The sequence below is a fragment of the Carcharodon carcharias genome, chromosome 3, assembly GCF_017639515.1.
Source record: "Carcharodon carcharias isolate sCarCar2 chromosome 3, sCarCar2.pri, whole genome shotgun sequence".
NCBI classification, from domain to species: Eukaryota; Metazoa; Chordata; class Chondrichthyes; order Lamniformes; family Lamnidae; genus Carcharodon; species Carcharodon carcharias.
The window spans coordinates 76,631,047-76,648,067 of NC_054469.1; the positions used below are offsets into that span (position 1 = coordinate 76,631,047).

At 44.2% G+C, this 17,021-nt stretch overlaps 1 protein-coding gene across 1 annotated transcript in view; it reads right to left on the minus strand.

Moving 5' to 3' along the window:
* dnah5l (dynein, axonemal, heavy chain 5 like) overlaps nucleotides 1-17,021 on the minus strand; it is a 504,419-nt gene that overhangs the window by 181,107 nt on the left and 306,291 nt on the right. Inside the window, exons 56-57 of the mRNA XM_041183960.1 lie at nucleotides 12,089-12,753; nucleotides 7,611-7,891 (exon numbers count right to left, since the gene is read on the minus strand). Coding sequence (XP_041039894.1) covers nucleotides 7,611-7,891; nucleotides 12,089-12,753 — 946 coding nt within the window. The remainder of the gene's footprint in view (nucleotides 1-7,610; nucleotides 7,892-12,088; nucleotides 12,754-17,021) is intronic.

A 17,021-nucleotide genomic window follows, 5' to 3' on the forward strand; every position in this document is an offset into this window, starting at 1 on the left:
TGTCAGTTCTTATATGAGCTGTTATAATTTTCTACTACAGATAGTCACAAGCTGTGTGTCAAGCACAAGTAGTGCAAAAACATACTTAAATTATATAACTGAGCTGCACTTAACATTATCGGCGAGCTCAGCTCCCATTGCCCCAGCATGAGCTGCAGCCCATGCAGTATGATCATTGTGGCAGTTACATAAATGATCACAATGTCACCAATATAAAGATTAAAGATGTGAGAAAATTGACAGTTATTAAATTAAAACCTGCTGCTATAACCAGGTAGTTTCAGAACAAGATCACCAAAACTCAAGTTGAGAACTGAAATTTAAGATACTTATAGAACTAAAACAACACAGTTTTTTTATTGCTATGAAAAGATCATAAAATCATAAGAAATAGGAACAGGAGTAGATTATGCGGCTCATCACGCCTGCTCCACCATTCAATAAGATCATGGCTAATCTGTTTGTGGCCTTAACTCTAATTTCCTGCCTGCAACCATAAACATTGGCTCTGCTGTAGATCAAAACTCAGTCTAAATCAGCCTTGGATATATTCAATGATCCAGCCTCCACTGCTCTCTGTGGAAAAAAAATTCAAAGACTAATGACCCTTTGAGGGAAGAAATTCCTCAACATCTCTGTCTTAAATGAGAGACCCTTTATTTTTAAACCCCCTAGTGTGCTGTCTCATTGCATATGTTACTGCCATTGAGGCCCACTATCTCTTGTGAAAAAAAGGTCAAATACTGCTGTTAAGTAGTTAAGGTAAAATATTTATTTAGCTTCATATATACAGCAAAAAAAATGATTTCCCATAAGCTTATTTTAACAATTGCTTGTTTCTGTCACATTATCTTAGGTGTATAATAATCTCAACTCTTTCACATTGCAAACATCAATGTTCTTACATAGATAAAAACAAAAAAACTGCGGATGCTGGAAATCCAAAACAAAAACAGAATTACCTGGAAAAACTCAGCAGGTCTGGCAGCATCAGCGGAGAAGAAAAGAGTTGACGTTTCGAGTCCTCATGACCCTTCGACAGAACTTGAGTTCGAGTCCAAGAAAGAGTTGAAATATAAGCTGGTTTAAGGTGTGTGTGTGGGGGGGCGGAGAGATAGAGAGAGAGAGAGGTGGAGGGGGGGGTGTGGTTGTAGGTACAAACAAGCAGTGATAGAAGCAGATCATCAAAAGATGTCAATGACAATAGTACAATAGAACACATAGGTGTTAAAGTTAAAGTTGGTGATATTATCTAAACGAATGTGCTAATTAAGAATGGATGGTAGGGCACTCAAGGTATAGCTCTAGTGGGGTTTTTTTTTATATAATGGAAATAGGTGGGAAAAGGAAAATCTTTATAATTTATTGGAAAAAAAAAGGAAGGGGGAAACAGAAAGGGGGTGGGGATGGGGGAGGGAGCTCACGACCTAAAGTTGTTGAATTCAATATTCAGTCCGGAAGGCTGTAAAGTCCCTAGTCGGAAGATGAGATGTTGTTCTTCCAGTTTGTGTTGGGCTTCACTGGAACAATACAGCAAGCCAAGGACAGACATGTGGGCAAGAGAGCAGGGTGGAATGTTAAAATGGCAAGCGACAGGGAGGTTTGGGTCATTCTTGCGGACAGACCGCAGGTGTTCTGCAAAGCGGTCGCCCAGTTTACGTTTGGTCTCTCCAATGTAGAGGAGACCACATTGGGAGCAACGAATGCAATAGACTAAGTTGGGGGAAATGCAAGTGAAATGCTGTTCACTTGAAAGGAGTGTTTGGGTCCTTGGACGGTGAGGAGAGAGGAAGTGAAGGGGCAGGTGTTGCATCTTTTGCGTGGGCATGGGGTGGTGCCATAGGAGGGGTTTGAGGAGTAGGGGGTGATGGAGGAGTGGACCAGGGTGTCCATACATATTCCATTAAGTCCATACTCAACTGAAAATTTTATTAGGAAAGTAAATATGCTTTACGTGACATTGCTGAACAAAATAGTATTCTGTATGATTCTAGGACCTGGCAATTCATGCCAATGGGTCACTTGGCCTAATTAAGAAAATTCTGCCTGGAGCTGAAAACAACAACTTATATTTATATTATATGATAAATTGTACCAAGGTACTTCACACAGGTGCACTATAAAACAAAATATGACACCAAGCCACATAAGGAGATAGAGGGCTGCATTTTCATCCTCGAGCTGGGAAGCGAGAGTCGGGAAAATTCTGGCTCAGTCTACCTGTCTTGAGAGAAAGTGCTCGCAAGGATCGGATTTTCATTGTGGGAGGGGCGGGTGCAGGCTGGAGCTGGGCCAGCCCATCCAGGAAAGGTTCGGAGGCAGCTATAGGGGCTGCTGGGTGCCAAGGCACGTTATTGGGCCTGCCACAGTGCTGTGGGACTTCATCCCATTTAAAATAAAAACACAAAGACCCTCCACCCCACACTCCTCACACTCCCTCAATTCCACAAACTCCCCATGTTACATCCGTGCAACCTCATGCTCTCACCCATCCACTATGATCACTCATGCCCCACATGGCAAGCTACATCCCACACCCACGCCCAATGGCACATCATGTTCCATGCCAAGCTATGTTCCCCAACCAACCCCTATGACCCTATGCCAAGATATACCCCCACAAGCAACCCCTTGGGCTGAATTTTGCAGTCGGTGAGCAGGGGGCGGGGCCCGCTCGCCGACGCACGAAATATCGAGGGATGATGTCCAGGGGAACTCCCGATGTCATCCTGCCACATTTAAATCTTCAGGAAGGCGGGGGCACAGTGAGATCAGCTGTACACCCGCCGACCTGTCAATGGCCAAATGAGGCCATTGACAGGATACTTAAAACAATTAAAGGACCTGCCAGTCCAACCTTAAGGTTGGTGGGCAGGCCAGGAGCCCCGGCGGGCTTCTGAAAAAACATGAGACCTCATCCACCGGCTCCCCGCCTGCTGGAGATTGGGTCGGGCCCGCCTGCCTGGTAGGCAGAAAATTCTGCCCCTTGAGTTGCTCATGTTCCCCAAGCCCCCATGACAAGATATGCCTCACAACAACCCTAATGGCCCCTATGCCCCCAGTGCCAATGTATGTCCCTTAAGCAACCCCTATGGACACTCATGCCAAGGTACCTGTCCCTCAAAAAACCCCTGAGAGCTCTCATGCCCCCATGTCAAACTCCATGGACCCACTATACACTGTATAGAACTAATGAACCCTATAGTGGCAATAGGATGTGTAAAAAAAATGCTTTAAAAAGTCATTCATTCATTCATAATTTTTCACTATATTAGCTAAAAAGGTCCTTTTACTACAGGGCAGTAAAAATTCAATTATCCAGATCCTTGAAAATTTCAACAGCTGAAATGGCAAGCATTGAAAATGCAGCCCTCCATCTCGTTATGTGGCTTGGTGTCATATTTTGTTTTATAGTGCACCTGTGAAGTGCCTTGATACAATTTATCATGTTAAAGGTGCTATATAAATATAAGTTGTTGTTTTCAGCTTCAAAAATAATTTTCTTAATTAGGCCAAGTGACCCATTGGCATGAATTGCCAGGTCCTAGTGTCATACAGAATACTATTTTGCTCAGCAACATCGCATAAAGCATATTCACTTTCCTAATAACGTTTTCAGCTGAGTATGGACTTAATGGAATCTGTATGAACATTGATGTATGCAATGTGAAAGAGCTGAGAATATTATACATCTAAGGTAATGTGACAGATTAATGGATTTCTGGGCTCATTATGGATTCTTGGATGAGGGCCCAGACATCCATTAGAGCGCTAAAACATCTGAGTGCCACAGAAAACATTGCTTGATTTATAGCCCTGGCTCTCTGAGGGCCATAGCTTGGCATAGTGGCTGTGAGAAGCCATGGGGAGTGGATCGAGGAGCATGGCTTAGAATGGGGGCATGATGGGTGGATAGAGGGGCATACCTTGATATAGAGAGCATGAGAGGACACAAGAATTATCTGGGGGAATACCTTGGCATTGAGGGCATGAGGTCCATAAGGGTTGTTAGCAGACATACTTTGACATTTGGGGTATGAGCAGGATCTTTTGAATTTACCTTTCAAAAGGTGCCCTCATGCAAACTATGGCTCATGACACCTCTGAGATACTGTGAACCACAACTAATTGAAAACCTAGCCAGACTTCATGAAAATTGCAGAAGGCTATGACATATTAACCCCATAATGGAGACAGCCAGGCCAGGAGTGCAGGTTGCAGGGATTTGACCCAACACAGCCACACCATTAAAGGTGAGGTAAGCATAACTGCCCTTGACATCAAGGCAACATTTGGCCGAGGGTGGCATCAAGAAGCTCTAACAAAACTGGAATCAATGGGAATCAGGGGCAAAACTCTCCACTGGTTGGAGTTATGCCTAGCACAAAAGAAGATGGTTGTGGTTGCTGGAAGTCAGTCATCTCAGCTCCGGACATCACTGCAGGAGTTTCTCAGGTTAGTGTCCTAGGCCCAACCATCTTCAGCTGCTTCATCAATGAACTTCCTTCCATCATTAGGTCAGAAATGGAGATGTTCGCTGATGATTGCACAATGTTCAGCACCATTTGCAACTCCTCAGGTACTGAAGCAGTCCGTGTCCAAATGCAGCAAGACCTGGACAACATTCAGGTTTGAGTTGACAATTAGCAATAACCTTTGCGCCACATAAGTGCTAGGCAATGACCATGTCCAACAAGAGAAAATATCCTGGGAGTTACCATTGATCAGAGACTGAATTAGACTAGCCATATAAATACTGTAACTACAAGAGCACGTCAAAGGCTAAGAATCGTGTGGTGAGTAACACACCTCCTGACTCCCCAGAGCCTGTCCACCATCTACAAGGCTCAAATTAGGAGGGTGATGGAATATTCTCCACTTGCCTGGATGAGTACAGCTCCGACAACTCAAGAAACTTGACACATTCTGGACAAAGCAGTCCGCTTGATTGGCATCCCATCCACAAACATTCACTCCCTCCATCACTGACGCACAGTGGCAGCAGTGTGTACCATCTTCAAAATGCACTGCAGGAACTCACCAAAACTCTTTAGTCAGCACCTTCCAAACCAATGACCACTACCATCTAGAAGGACAAGGCCAGCAGACACATGGGAACACCACCACCTGGGAGTTCCCCTCTAGGTCACTCACCATACTGACTTGAAAATATATTGTTGTTCCTTCGCTGTCACTGATTCAAAATCCTGGAACTCCCTTCCTAACAGCACAGTGGGTGTACCTATGCCACTTGGACTGCAGTGGTTAAGGAAGGCAGCTCACCATCACCTTTTCAAGGGCAATTATGGATGGGCAATATATGCTGGCCTAGCCAGCGAAGCCCACATGCTATGAATGAGTTTTAAAAAAGCACTCCCGAAAACCCCAGGAATGGGGTCAAGTATTCTGGAACTTGGTCCAAGCCACCATTTTAAAGGGCTTCCAAGTCATCCCAACTCTGCGAAAATCCAACCCATTAGGCAGGTGACCAAAGGCAGGGTCAATGATGTAGGTTTTAAGGAATGCCTTAAAGAAGGAAAGTGTGGTAGAGGCAGAGAAGTGTAGGGAGAGAATTCTAGAGCTTAGGTCATATGCAACTGAAGACACAGCCACCAATGATGGATCAATTAAAATCAGGAATGCTCAAGAGGCCAGAACTAGATGAGCACAGATTTCTCTAAGATTTTGGGGTGAGAGGAGATTACAGAGGTAGGGAGGGGAAAAGCCACAGAAGGATTTGAAAACAAGGATGGACATTTTAAAATCAAGATATTACTTGACCAAGAGCCAGCAAGCACAGAGGTGGTAAGTGACTTGGTGCAAGTTAGTACAGAGGCAGCAGAGTTTTGAATGACCTCAAGTTTATGTAGGGTACAATATGGGAGACCAACAAAAAGTGTGTGGGTATAGTCAAATCTGGAGGTAACAAAGACATGAAAAACGGTTTCAGCAGCAAACGAATTGTGACAAGGGTGAAGACAGGCAATATTACAGAGGTGAAAATAGGCGGCCATGGTGATGGCGGGAATATATCATCGCAAGCTCAACTTGGGGTCAAACATGATGTCAAAGTTGAGAACAGATTGTTTTAGTCTCAGATTGTTGTCAGGGATGGAGGCAAACATTTGAGAATGGAGTTTGGAGTAGTGAGCAAAATCAATGGCAACAGTATTCCCAAAATTTAATTGCCTGAACCTGCAAATTATAATTATAAATATGACAAGACCAATAAACTTTGGGAAATTAGAAGGTATTAGAAAGAAATTAGAAAATAATTCTGAAATTATTCTACTCCTACCCTCCAATATACTTTGTGCGTTCTCCATACATTTCAATGCTGTCAGTTTTACATATTTTTATAAAAAAATAACCCAAAATACAAGCAGAAGATTGCAGTTACACTAAAATTCTGGCATTGATCTATGAATTCTGGATACCAAGTAGTTTGATTCATTAAGTCCATTTTGCTATTGAATTCCTTCTCCCATCCCAAACACACACATTGGCCAGGATTTTACAGCCCCTCAACGGTTTGTCTCCCCTGGCAAATGCGGCAAGCCATTTAAATCTGCATTCAGTTCAGCAGGATGGTAATATCCCGCCGGGTGGAAGGGGCTGTAAAATCCTGGCTATTGTAACAGGTTCCCAACATAAGCAATGGGTGGTGTGCAAAGATAACTCCGTTAATAGTAGCCTGATAAATATCAGGTTACAGGAAAAGGGACAGTAAGAACTATTACTGCCTTTGTTCATCCCAGAGAGAAAAGTACCAAAATCAACAGCATTATCTTATAGTGGCTATTGAAATAGGGCAACTTAGAATGGACGATTGGAAACCAACTGATGGTCTAACCCATGTCTAGTAAGTAGCCATTTAAATTCTTCACCTTTCCTGTTCAGAAGTGGTAAATCTTATGGGTTTGTTAGGGGGAAATTAAATATATTAAAAGAAAACACAATAAGAATTTGCTGATCACACTTAAATCTCCAGGCAGCCATTGATGTTAAACTTATTAACAGTTGAGGAAAACCAGATGGACAATGCACAGCCTTGAGAGCCAGGCTGGAGATAAAGTATGAAATAAATTAGATTAAGTGTGCTCCTCTCTCAGACAAGGGAAGGGACAAAATGGTTTTAGCTTAGATAAGGGAAGATAAGCAATGGACAAAGAGGGGGCTTTGATGAAACACAAACAGTCTTGAGTTGTAAGAAACAAGGTCCTTGTGTACGTGTTTTAACTTTGATTGGATAATATAATTATGTATACATCCTTTAGAATAATTGGTTAGCGAAATCACATGTTTATGTACTCAGTAGGACAGAGATAGTATGGAGCCGTGAGTTGGTTACCAGTTGGATGTATTCAAATGTACTCAAATGTGTTACGATAAGAAAAGGTACAAAAGTAGTGAAATGTAATCAATCTGGGAGCCGGGTCTTCATTCGTAGGAATCATTGTATATCCCTTGGCTCCCTTGCATATGCTTGAATAAAACCGGTTAAAAGGAAGCCTAAGTCTCGTGTGGTCGTTGCGGGATTGGAGAGTGTAACATCTCCTCTTCAGATTAAATGTACAAAATGCATTTATATACATTGTTAGCATACAGACCTGTAAAGCTGCTTCAGCCTCTTCCAAAGCAGGCTTAGCTGCTTCCAGTTTTGTTTCAGCAACAGCTTTGTCGGCCGCAATCTCATCTACGATGATCTGAGCTTTGTCTTTCACTTTTTGAACCTGCATTTTAACAATTTCAGCAGCCTGGGCCTTTAAAGTCACTTCCTCCAGAACTTCATTTGCTTTGTTTGAAGCGATTGCCAAGTCTTTTTCCTTAATCACAAGTTCTTTGGACAGTTCATTTACTGACACCTCGGCTTCCATTAGCTTTGCCAGACCTAGAAGTGGGATAAAAATTCAACAGGAAACAAGGGCAGTTCTCCTCGAATAAAATGACAAACTAAGTCAGAACATTAAAAGTCATGCATCTTTAAGAGTTATATTGGCATGGTACATTTTAAAGGCCAGGATTTTATGGCCCCTCCCGCCCGGCAGGATATTACAGTCCCACTGAACTGAATGCAGATTTAAATGGCTCACCACATCCGCTGGGGGGGGGTGACACGCCATGGCAGGGCAGTAAAATCCTGGCCAAGGTGTTAGGAAGCAGTATAATGGGTTCCTTGGGTAAATACCATCATGCAGTTACTGCATTCTATTCTTTTTACATAGCTAGCTGTATGCTAGGAAATGTACAGAACCAAGAGTCCGCTTGAATTGTACCTGTGATATAGGGTCCTATATTTGGACTTGCATACACAGATTGAGATGGATGTTTTGCCCCCCTCCCCCCACCCCACCAGCCAGTTTGAAGGTTGGGAGGCTCATAAAATCCAGTGGGCAGCCTGCAAATGTATACGCCACAAAATTTTGATTCATTTTACATTGCATTCATATCAGCTTGGCCCAGTTGATAACATTCTCATTTTGGCTTCAAACCCCATTCTGGGAGATGATAACATAATCTAGGCTGAACCTTCAGTGGAGCATCGAGGGAGTGTTACAATGACAGCTATCATCCTTTGGCTAAGACAGTCAACTGAAGCCCAGTCTAATTGCACCTGTGGTTTAAACAGGATGGTTTTGATCTTTCAATATTAAGTGAAAGAAAAGTTTTTGCTGATCCAAGGCAAAATCCCGGATTTCTGTTCCCAAGGCAGGTGTGCCAGAATTGGGAAATTTTTTGGCTAACTACACCCTTCTTGGGAAAATGTGACCCAAACTGTGGGATTTTCTTTCCGGGGGTTGGGAAGTGGTGTGCTGGAGTTGGGTCCACCCCCTCCCTCCCCCCGGAAACAGTTCAGAGGCGGGCACAACGGCTGCAAGTGCCAAGGTGAGCTGGTTAAAATGCCGCCTTGGCTTTCTGGGGCTTTGTCCCACTTGTTTTATTCCATATTAGCTCTAGCTCTGACACCCTCACACCCTGCCATGCCCCCCGCCCCACCGACTCCTGATGCCCCATCCATACCAACTCATGCCAACCCATGCCTCCTACCTACCTCCAATGGCCCCTCATACCTTTCATGCCAATCCATAACCCCCACTCATCCCCATGGCTCCTTATAGCCCCCATGCCAACTCAGTGCCAGCTCATGTCAATCTATGCCCCCTGGCCACTTCCCTTTGCCCTTACACCCCTCCACACTAATTCACCCTGTATCCACTATGTGCAGACCTCAGGAGTAAAGTAAAGTTCTAAGTATCTATTACGGATGTTACTACATACAAAACACTTTCTCATTGATAAAAGTTCATGCAATACATTGAAATCCCCTCAAGTACTTAATCCCATATTAAAACAAACATTTGTATTCATAAGTGCAGATCAAAGCCAGTTAAACTCTTCTTTTTGGCGCTGTCAATCAAGCTGTGACTTAAAAGCCCCCACGATGATAATGACAGACTGTGGAAGCAGGTAAGTAGTAATAATATTATAATTTTAGCCCTTAGGGTTAAATAAACAAACAGTTGGCCAAAGTTAGTTTAGGGAATATAAGGGGCCATGGAGATTAGCATGGATTGGCATGAAAGGTGTGAAGGACCATTGTAAGTGGATGGGAGGCATGGGTTGGCATGAGTTGGTATGGATGGGGCATGGGGGGAGAATGGGGGTTGACGGGGTGTGAGGGATGAGGGCTAGAGCTAATATTAAATAAAACAAGTGGGGCAAAACCCCAGGAAACCAAGGTGGGCTTTTTAACCATTCCACCTTGGCACTTGCGACCTCTGTGCCCACTTCCAAACTGTTTCTGGCGGCAGTGGACCTGACTTCTGAGCCCCAACCCTGGAACGAAAATCCCACAATTTGGGGCATATTTTCAGGAGATGGGTGTGATGAGCCGGAAAATTTCCCAGCTCTGCACACTTGACTTGGGAACAAGAATCTGGGCTTTATCCAGCAAACAGCCACAGGAACTGTAAGCACCATTTGTTCAACTCGGAGACACAGGCATACTGTGTTATTCCCAAACTTTAAAGGTCAACAGATTTAAATTACTTTGCAACTTGACAGTTCTACAGACGTTATCCACCCTTTACAAGCATTTATGTCTACTCTAAAAAAAATTGTATGCCCACACTGCGGGATAACACCTTTGCCCCAGTCAAAATGGGGTCTATATGAACTCAGCACTGAGTTCAAATGGCCCTGCTGAGTTTGGGTTTCCTGCATATGTGAGTTATTTCCAAATCCATTCCCCACCTGGCAAAAATAGGAAGTGGGGGTGGGGCCTCCTGAACTAGGGTCCCCACACCATTTTGGATAAGGCATGGAGTCTCCATAACTCAATGAAAATCTCAGTCTAGGTGTTGGGCAAGCAGCATGGTTGCATTTGTGGGCTCAAGGTTGATGGTTGGTGTAGCTAGCATACAAATGGAAGTTGGCTTCACTCTACATGGTGTTACTCCAAATCATGATCACGATCCCTTGTTTCCTGCCCAGAAATGGTTGACTTTCATTCCCAATATTTCCATTTTAGTGTTCTTTAATTCAGGAGATGAGGTATCTAGAAGACAATGAACTTCTGCATAAAGGAAGAAAAAAATGGGGAAGACTTCACCCCAGACTGCTCCTACAGATCTGTAGTGGTCTGCTTGGAGCAGCCTTAGCTAAGACTTGGAGAGTAGATCAATAGCCCACCCAGACCCCATACACACCCTCCCATGCTCCATTTTTCCCTAGGTAGAGGCAAAGGACAGCATTCAAAGACAAGAGGAACTGCAAGAGATGGTAAAAAATACCTAAGGCCAAGGAATTGTGTCCTGATATAAATTATCCTTTCTAATTAGCGAAATATACTGAATGGTGACAGTTGGCATTTTGTGTGTACATGAGCATATCTCTGAATTTAAATTTGTTCTGCAGAGACACCAATGGTGATTCTCCTTACAAAAGAGGGTCAACATCAGGCATATCCTAGGTGTAAGATTTTCATTTGTGAGCCTTATAACTGAGGCATCACTACAGGTTGAGTACAAAAATATTAATAAACGTGCTAATTTGTATATCACAAAGGATTCATGAGACAACCGCGTGGAATTGATGCACTTTTTTTTCTAGTTTTCTTCTTCTTTTGTCCATCTCTCTCGTCCTGCCCTTTCTTTACCATTCTACATGCCATCCAGCTCTTCTAACTGTAAAATATTTTTCCTCTTACAATAAACATGCTGTGGTATACTAGTTAAACTAGAACTCGAAAATGTTAATGGGAGGCTTTTACTACTATATTAAACACTGGAATAACCTCATATCCAAACTTCTTTTGATTTTCCTTATTGTTTAGTGCAAGCACACCGTGGTTCATGTGGGTATGAGATCACAGAACTGAGACTGAAATTGTGATCTGATGTATGTCTCCTGATGAATGTAAGAAAGTTTGTGACTTGCTTTACAGAACAAAGGTTATTTATTGGCAATCATCAGTGAGCAGTTCAGTCACCATGATAACAATAAAGATACTGCCCAGTGTTCTGAACCTGCTCAAATCCTATATTCACTAGGCTTGATTCAAAATCTGATTTGTTCCTCCATTAGTATTTTCTCAAAATTCAATAAAAGTAACATCCTTCTAATAACCTGCAAGGTGAACATAAATTATGAGGCAGCAAATATAATCATTGGTGAAACTTATTGGCCCCAACAAACCGATTCCACAGTTGGTCATCCCTTGCGTTTATTTCTATTGTTTACAATGATTGATTGATAAAACCTTCAGGTGAATGCCTCTTCTGAATGTCATCAGGTTGTTAGCAGTCATCTTTACATTTAAATAATAGAGAGGACTGGTACACACAATGTTAGACATTTTCTTTTACCTGAATAACAAATTAACAGGTTTTCTTAATATGCCTTGCAGTTTAATTAATGACTGAATTATTGAAACACTTCAGGCTCCCCTTATTAATTTTCTGAATCAATAAAAGAAAACAGAACTAAGTAACTAAACTGCAGCACACAGATAAATGCAGAATTGACTATTTGTAGATAATTACAGAACATGAGCAGTGGCACACTAATTAAATAGATAAATCTGTACCTGTCTTCATTCTGTTAGACAGCATTTCCACATAAGCAAACTTCTCTCCATAGATACATTTGTAGCCTCCAATAAAAGATAAGTAAGACTTGGGAGTCACATAGGTCTGACGCCTAAATCGCTCGAAGTATTCAACACATTTCTCTGCCACAGTATCTTGAAATGTTCCCATAGTGTTCACAACACTCTGCTTAACTTGTGGTGTGCACTCTATTCTATATGAAGTTAGGAAATGTTGAGCGACTGCAACAAGAGCATCTTTGGGCCAACGTTGAAACCAGTCCATGGTGCAACCAGAGATTAGACCAGGAAATTTCAATGCACGAGTCCGGAATTTCTCTCCAACAGGAGAAAAACAAAGAATTACATGCAGATTACTGCGTACTCGTGAAAGGAAGTAATCATAGAGATTTTCAACAGTTGGTGGCCGTCTTGGATACTCTTTTTTCATTACTGGAATTAAATCTTGGGTAATTTCATCAATTTCATCTCGAGCAAAGAGGTTTGAGACCTCACCTGAGGCTAAAACATTGTTCATGTATTCCAAGAAGGACTCATCCTTTATTTCGTTGTCTGTAAATATGAATGCCACACCCATTCCTTTTTGTCCAGCTGTGCGGTACAGGATCTTCAGATCATCCATAAGGTTACCTGTATTGTAAGTTCTAAAACAGAAATACACAGAAGCTATACACAGAAATGATAGTGCCTTTACTATAAAGAATGTCCCAAGGCACTTCACTAATAGGCATATGGAAAACAGACACCAAAACAAAGAGAGGTTACAAGTGTTGACTGAATGTTAGAGAATATTTAGTAAAAAGCTTAACAGAGGAAACTGCAGACAGCAAGGTGCAGAAAGCTGAAGGCTCCAGACATTTATTCTGCATTTATGTTTACATAAATTTATGTAACCAAAGATGGAGGAATACAGAGAGAGAATATTTTGGAGGTCAGGAGTTTAGAGACAGTAAACAAATGAGGGAGATGATGGCGTTGCGTTTTGTCGTTGGACTAATAATCCCGAGATCTAGGGTAAATACTTTGGGATCCCAGTTCAAATCCCACCATGGCAGATGGTGGAATTTGGATTCAGTAAAAATCAGGAATTAAATGTCTAAAGATAACCATAAAGCCATTGTTGTAAAAACCCATCTGGTTCACTAATGCCCTTTAGGGAAGCAAATCTGCTTTACTTACCTGGTCTGGCCTACATGTGACCCACAGCAACGTGGTTGACTCTTAAATGCCCTCTAGGGTAATAAATGCTGGCCTTTTTTTATTAATTTATGGGATGTGAGCATCACTGGCTAGGCCAGCATTTGATTGCCCATGCCTAATTGCCCTTGCTCAGAGAGCACGTAAGAGTCAACATCATTGCTGTATGTCTGGAGACACATGTAGGCCAGACTAGATAAGGACAGCAGATTTCCTTCCTTAAAGGAAATTAGTGAACCAGATGGGTTTTTACAACAATCGACAATGGTTTCATGGTCATCATTAGACTTTTAATTCCAGGTTTTTATTGAATTCACATTCCACATCTGCCATGGTGGGATTCGAACCCGGGTCCCCAGAGCCTGGCTAGCAATGCCCACATCCAATGAACAAATAAAAATAAACAGTGGAAACTGCTGTAAAATTCAAGGCTTGCCACAGTGAGTTAGGGCAACTGGCAGTCTATCTTTTGGCCTTAGACCAAATGGATGTAAATACCCATAGTTGCTGAATGAGTTTACAAGTATATTCACAAGGTAGGCATTTCTATATTCACAATCTGGTCTGTAAATGTTGGTGGTTTGTTTTATGGAGACTACCAGTTCCTGACTAACATTGTGGATGAAATTTCCTGGTCCCATCAACAATGGGTTTCATAGCGGGCAGGAGCAGAAATTTTGGAGCGAGGCCAAAAGTCAGAAACCCGCCAGCAGAAAAACAAATCCTAATTTTCCCCTCACCACTTTCATGATGGGCTGTGTGCAGGTCATATTTCCCGCTGACCCTTGAAGGGAACCCCATCTGCATGCACTAGCATGTCATGAATACTCATTAAAAATGCAACTCGCCGGAATCACGTTCCCCTTCCTTATTACGTGCCACACCTGTGGGCAATTAGACCGGTCTCATTCACGAGCATACATAAGTGGTGTACAGCAGTCCACTCTCACTTCACTTGTGGCTTTGAGGTGAGTGCAACATTCAGAGCCTAACTGCAACAGCGCTGCTCCAAGTCCTCAGCGATGCCAGGATAAGCACACACTGGTGGGGTTTATGCTTGGGCCGCTCACCGTAGGTGCCGCAGGTGTTGAGCTGGGCTGCTCACAGTGGGTGCTGGGTTAGTCCGAGATGACAGCATTGTGTGCTGTAGGCCTCAGGCAGGGCTGCATTCTAAAACAGAGACCAGCATGACAACTGGGGTTGGAGGAGAAACAGATGACTGAGACAAGAGGGTGAAATGAACATGATGGGGTTAGAGAGGGAGGGGCAGAGAAAAAGACTAAGACACAAGGGTGAAGGGGGTATGGTGGTGTTTACGGGGTGGGGGGGGGCACGATGGCAGGCAGAGGGAAGATTGGGGGTGGGAAAGCTGAAACCTGACATGGAACTATGGAACGCAGACACAGAACGGGGAGGGTGGGGCGGGTGGGATTCCGATTGCATGAATGCGAGGGGATGTACACAGATCAGCTATGATCTTATTGAATGGCAGAACAGGCTTGAGGGACCGAATGGTCTACTCCTGTTCCTATTTCTTATGTTTCTTGTGACTCTACAGTAGGAAGCTGTCTCATGAGGGGGGGTTAGTTTGGCACGCGAGGGAAGAGTTGCACAGAGACTCATGGAGAGGAAACGGTCTTGAGGCCAGTCCTGAAGGAGCCAGAGAGCTGAGTGAAAGACAGTCATAGTCCCTGGGTTGGTTGAGAGATTAAAGACAGTTCTGTAGTTCTGTGGACCACTTAGTCGGGGTGAGAGATTAAGGCAGGCCTGGGGCTTTGCAGGTCATGCTACAGGGCTATGAATGGCACGCACATCGTCTTCCCACACTAGGTGGGGCAAGGCCTGTCTGCTCAATGGGAATCAGGCACAGCTTGGTGTGCTGTGCATGGTCATAGTTTCACACTCAGAAGTGATGGGGGTGTCTGGCTCGATACTGAGCTGCAGATGGGATGGTCATGATCAGGGGAGGCATCTGTAGCCTGTAATTAGGGAAAACATAATACAGTCGGAGGATACTCAAAGCTCCCTTGGTGGTGGGGGTGGGGGTGGGTGGGGGGGGGGGGGGGGGGGGGGGTTGCGGGGGGGGTGGGGGGGGTGGTGGGCGGGTGGTGGCGGTGGTTGAGGGGTCGCCTCTGTATGTGACCATGCACACAGCCTCAAGATGGGGAGGGGTGAGGTCCACATGGGCTATGTGGGCATCAACAGTGATAGGTTCAGGGGGAAATCTGAAACATCCATCACGATGACAGTGGGATCCAGGGATACTGAGGGAGGCTGGAGCGTTAACAGAGAGGGATATGAGAAGGGAGAATTGCTGCTGGATATCTGCAAGATGATCAATGAAAGCCTCTAAGGTGCTCTCTCCAATAGGCATGGCTAATGAGCCAAAGGGCATCCAGTCATTCCAAAAGTGCAGGTTAGGCATAATCAGTATACCAGATCAGACATAGTAGGGATGCCTTTGGTCAGGCTGAACACATCAGGCATGCACTGAAGCCTCTTCCAACCTCTAGGGATTGAGGTGTCAAGTATCTTGGTCACCTAGATCTGTGAGGTTGCGCCTCAACTGGAATGCTGGATCAGGGAAAGGTGAGTAGTGCAGACACAGCTCTAGGGCATGACAATGGCTTTCTGATGAGAGATTGACGATCATTGCCCACCTTTCATCAATCTGTTGGATCTATCTGTCCACAGGGAGAAGGAGCCTGCACTCAATGCTGCTTTCTTGATGGCAGTGGTCCTTTTGAGGAGGGGAAGAATGGCTCGGTGCCACCTAGCATTGCTTCAAGAAGAGACCAGGCCTGAGGTCCGTTGTCCAGGGAAGCCCCAACAACACCCATTGGATGAGGAGATCAGACCCATCCCACGGAGGTAACTCACAGAGCCAAGGCCAGAATTTTCCGTCTTTGTGTCGGGTGTCAGGGCAGGTGAGGGGGGGGGTGCAGAAAGCCAAAAATTTGTTTTATGCCTTCGTGAAACCAGTTTGTAATTGCTCCGCCCATCAATGGCAGGCTATGTTTCCTGCTGCCGTACTTCGGGAAAGTCATTTAAATACATCTGCATATCATTATAAGCCATTATTGCCGGAATAATCCCACCATGCTGGAAACACCAGGCACGTCGGCATGTTCACAACTGTACATAAGCAACATGCACTTGGTGAGCTGCACTTCGCTCAGGACTTCGAGGTTCATTTCCTATCTTGCTTCGGGCAGCACTCATGGTCATCAGTACCAGGCTTCGCAGGCAGCACCTTATCACTTTTAGGGGGGCTCACGGGCAGGTCTCTACCTACCAGCCAAGCCATAAAGTGGGGGCCATTTTTCAATGGCTGCAGGGCTGGAGCTTGGTTGGGAAAGGGAGACAAGTGGCCTCAGGCAAGGGAAGAGGCTGCAGGGTGAGGGCTGTATTGAGGAAGTAGGGTGTCCCAAGGTGTGTGGGGGCGCATGTTGATCTGTGCAAATGGCCTCGAGATGGCGAGGGCTGAGGGACATTCTCCAGAGGAGATGAGGCCAGATGGAGATGTGAGGGTGTGTGTGAGAGAGAGACTGGTGATGTCTCTTGAGCTGGCAGTGAGTGAGATGCCAGTGAATGTGTGATGGCCTTGTGAGTGTGAGTTTACAGCGATGAGATGGTTACCTTACCCTGGCAGCACAGATGAAATCATTTATCCATTTTATGCACTGGATGGCCAACCTCTTGTGAGCAGCATTGG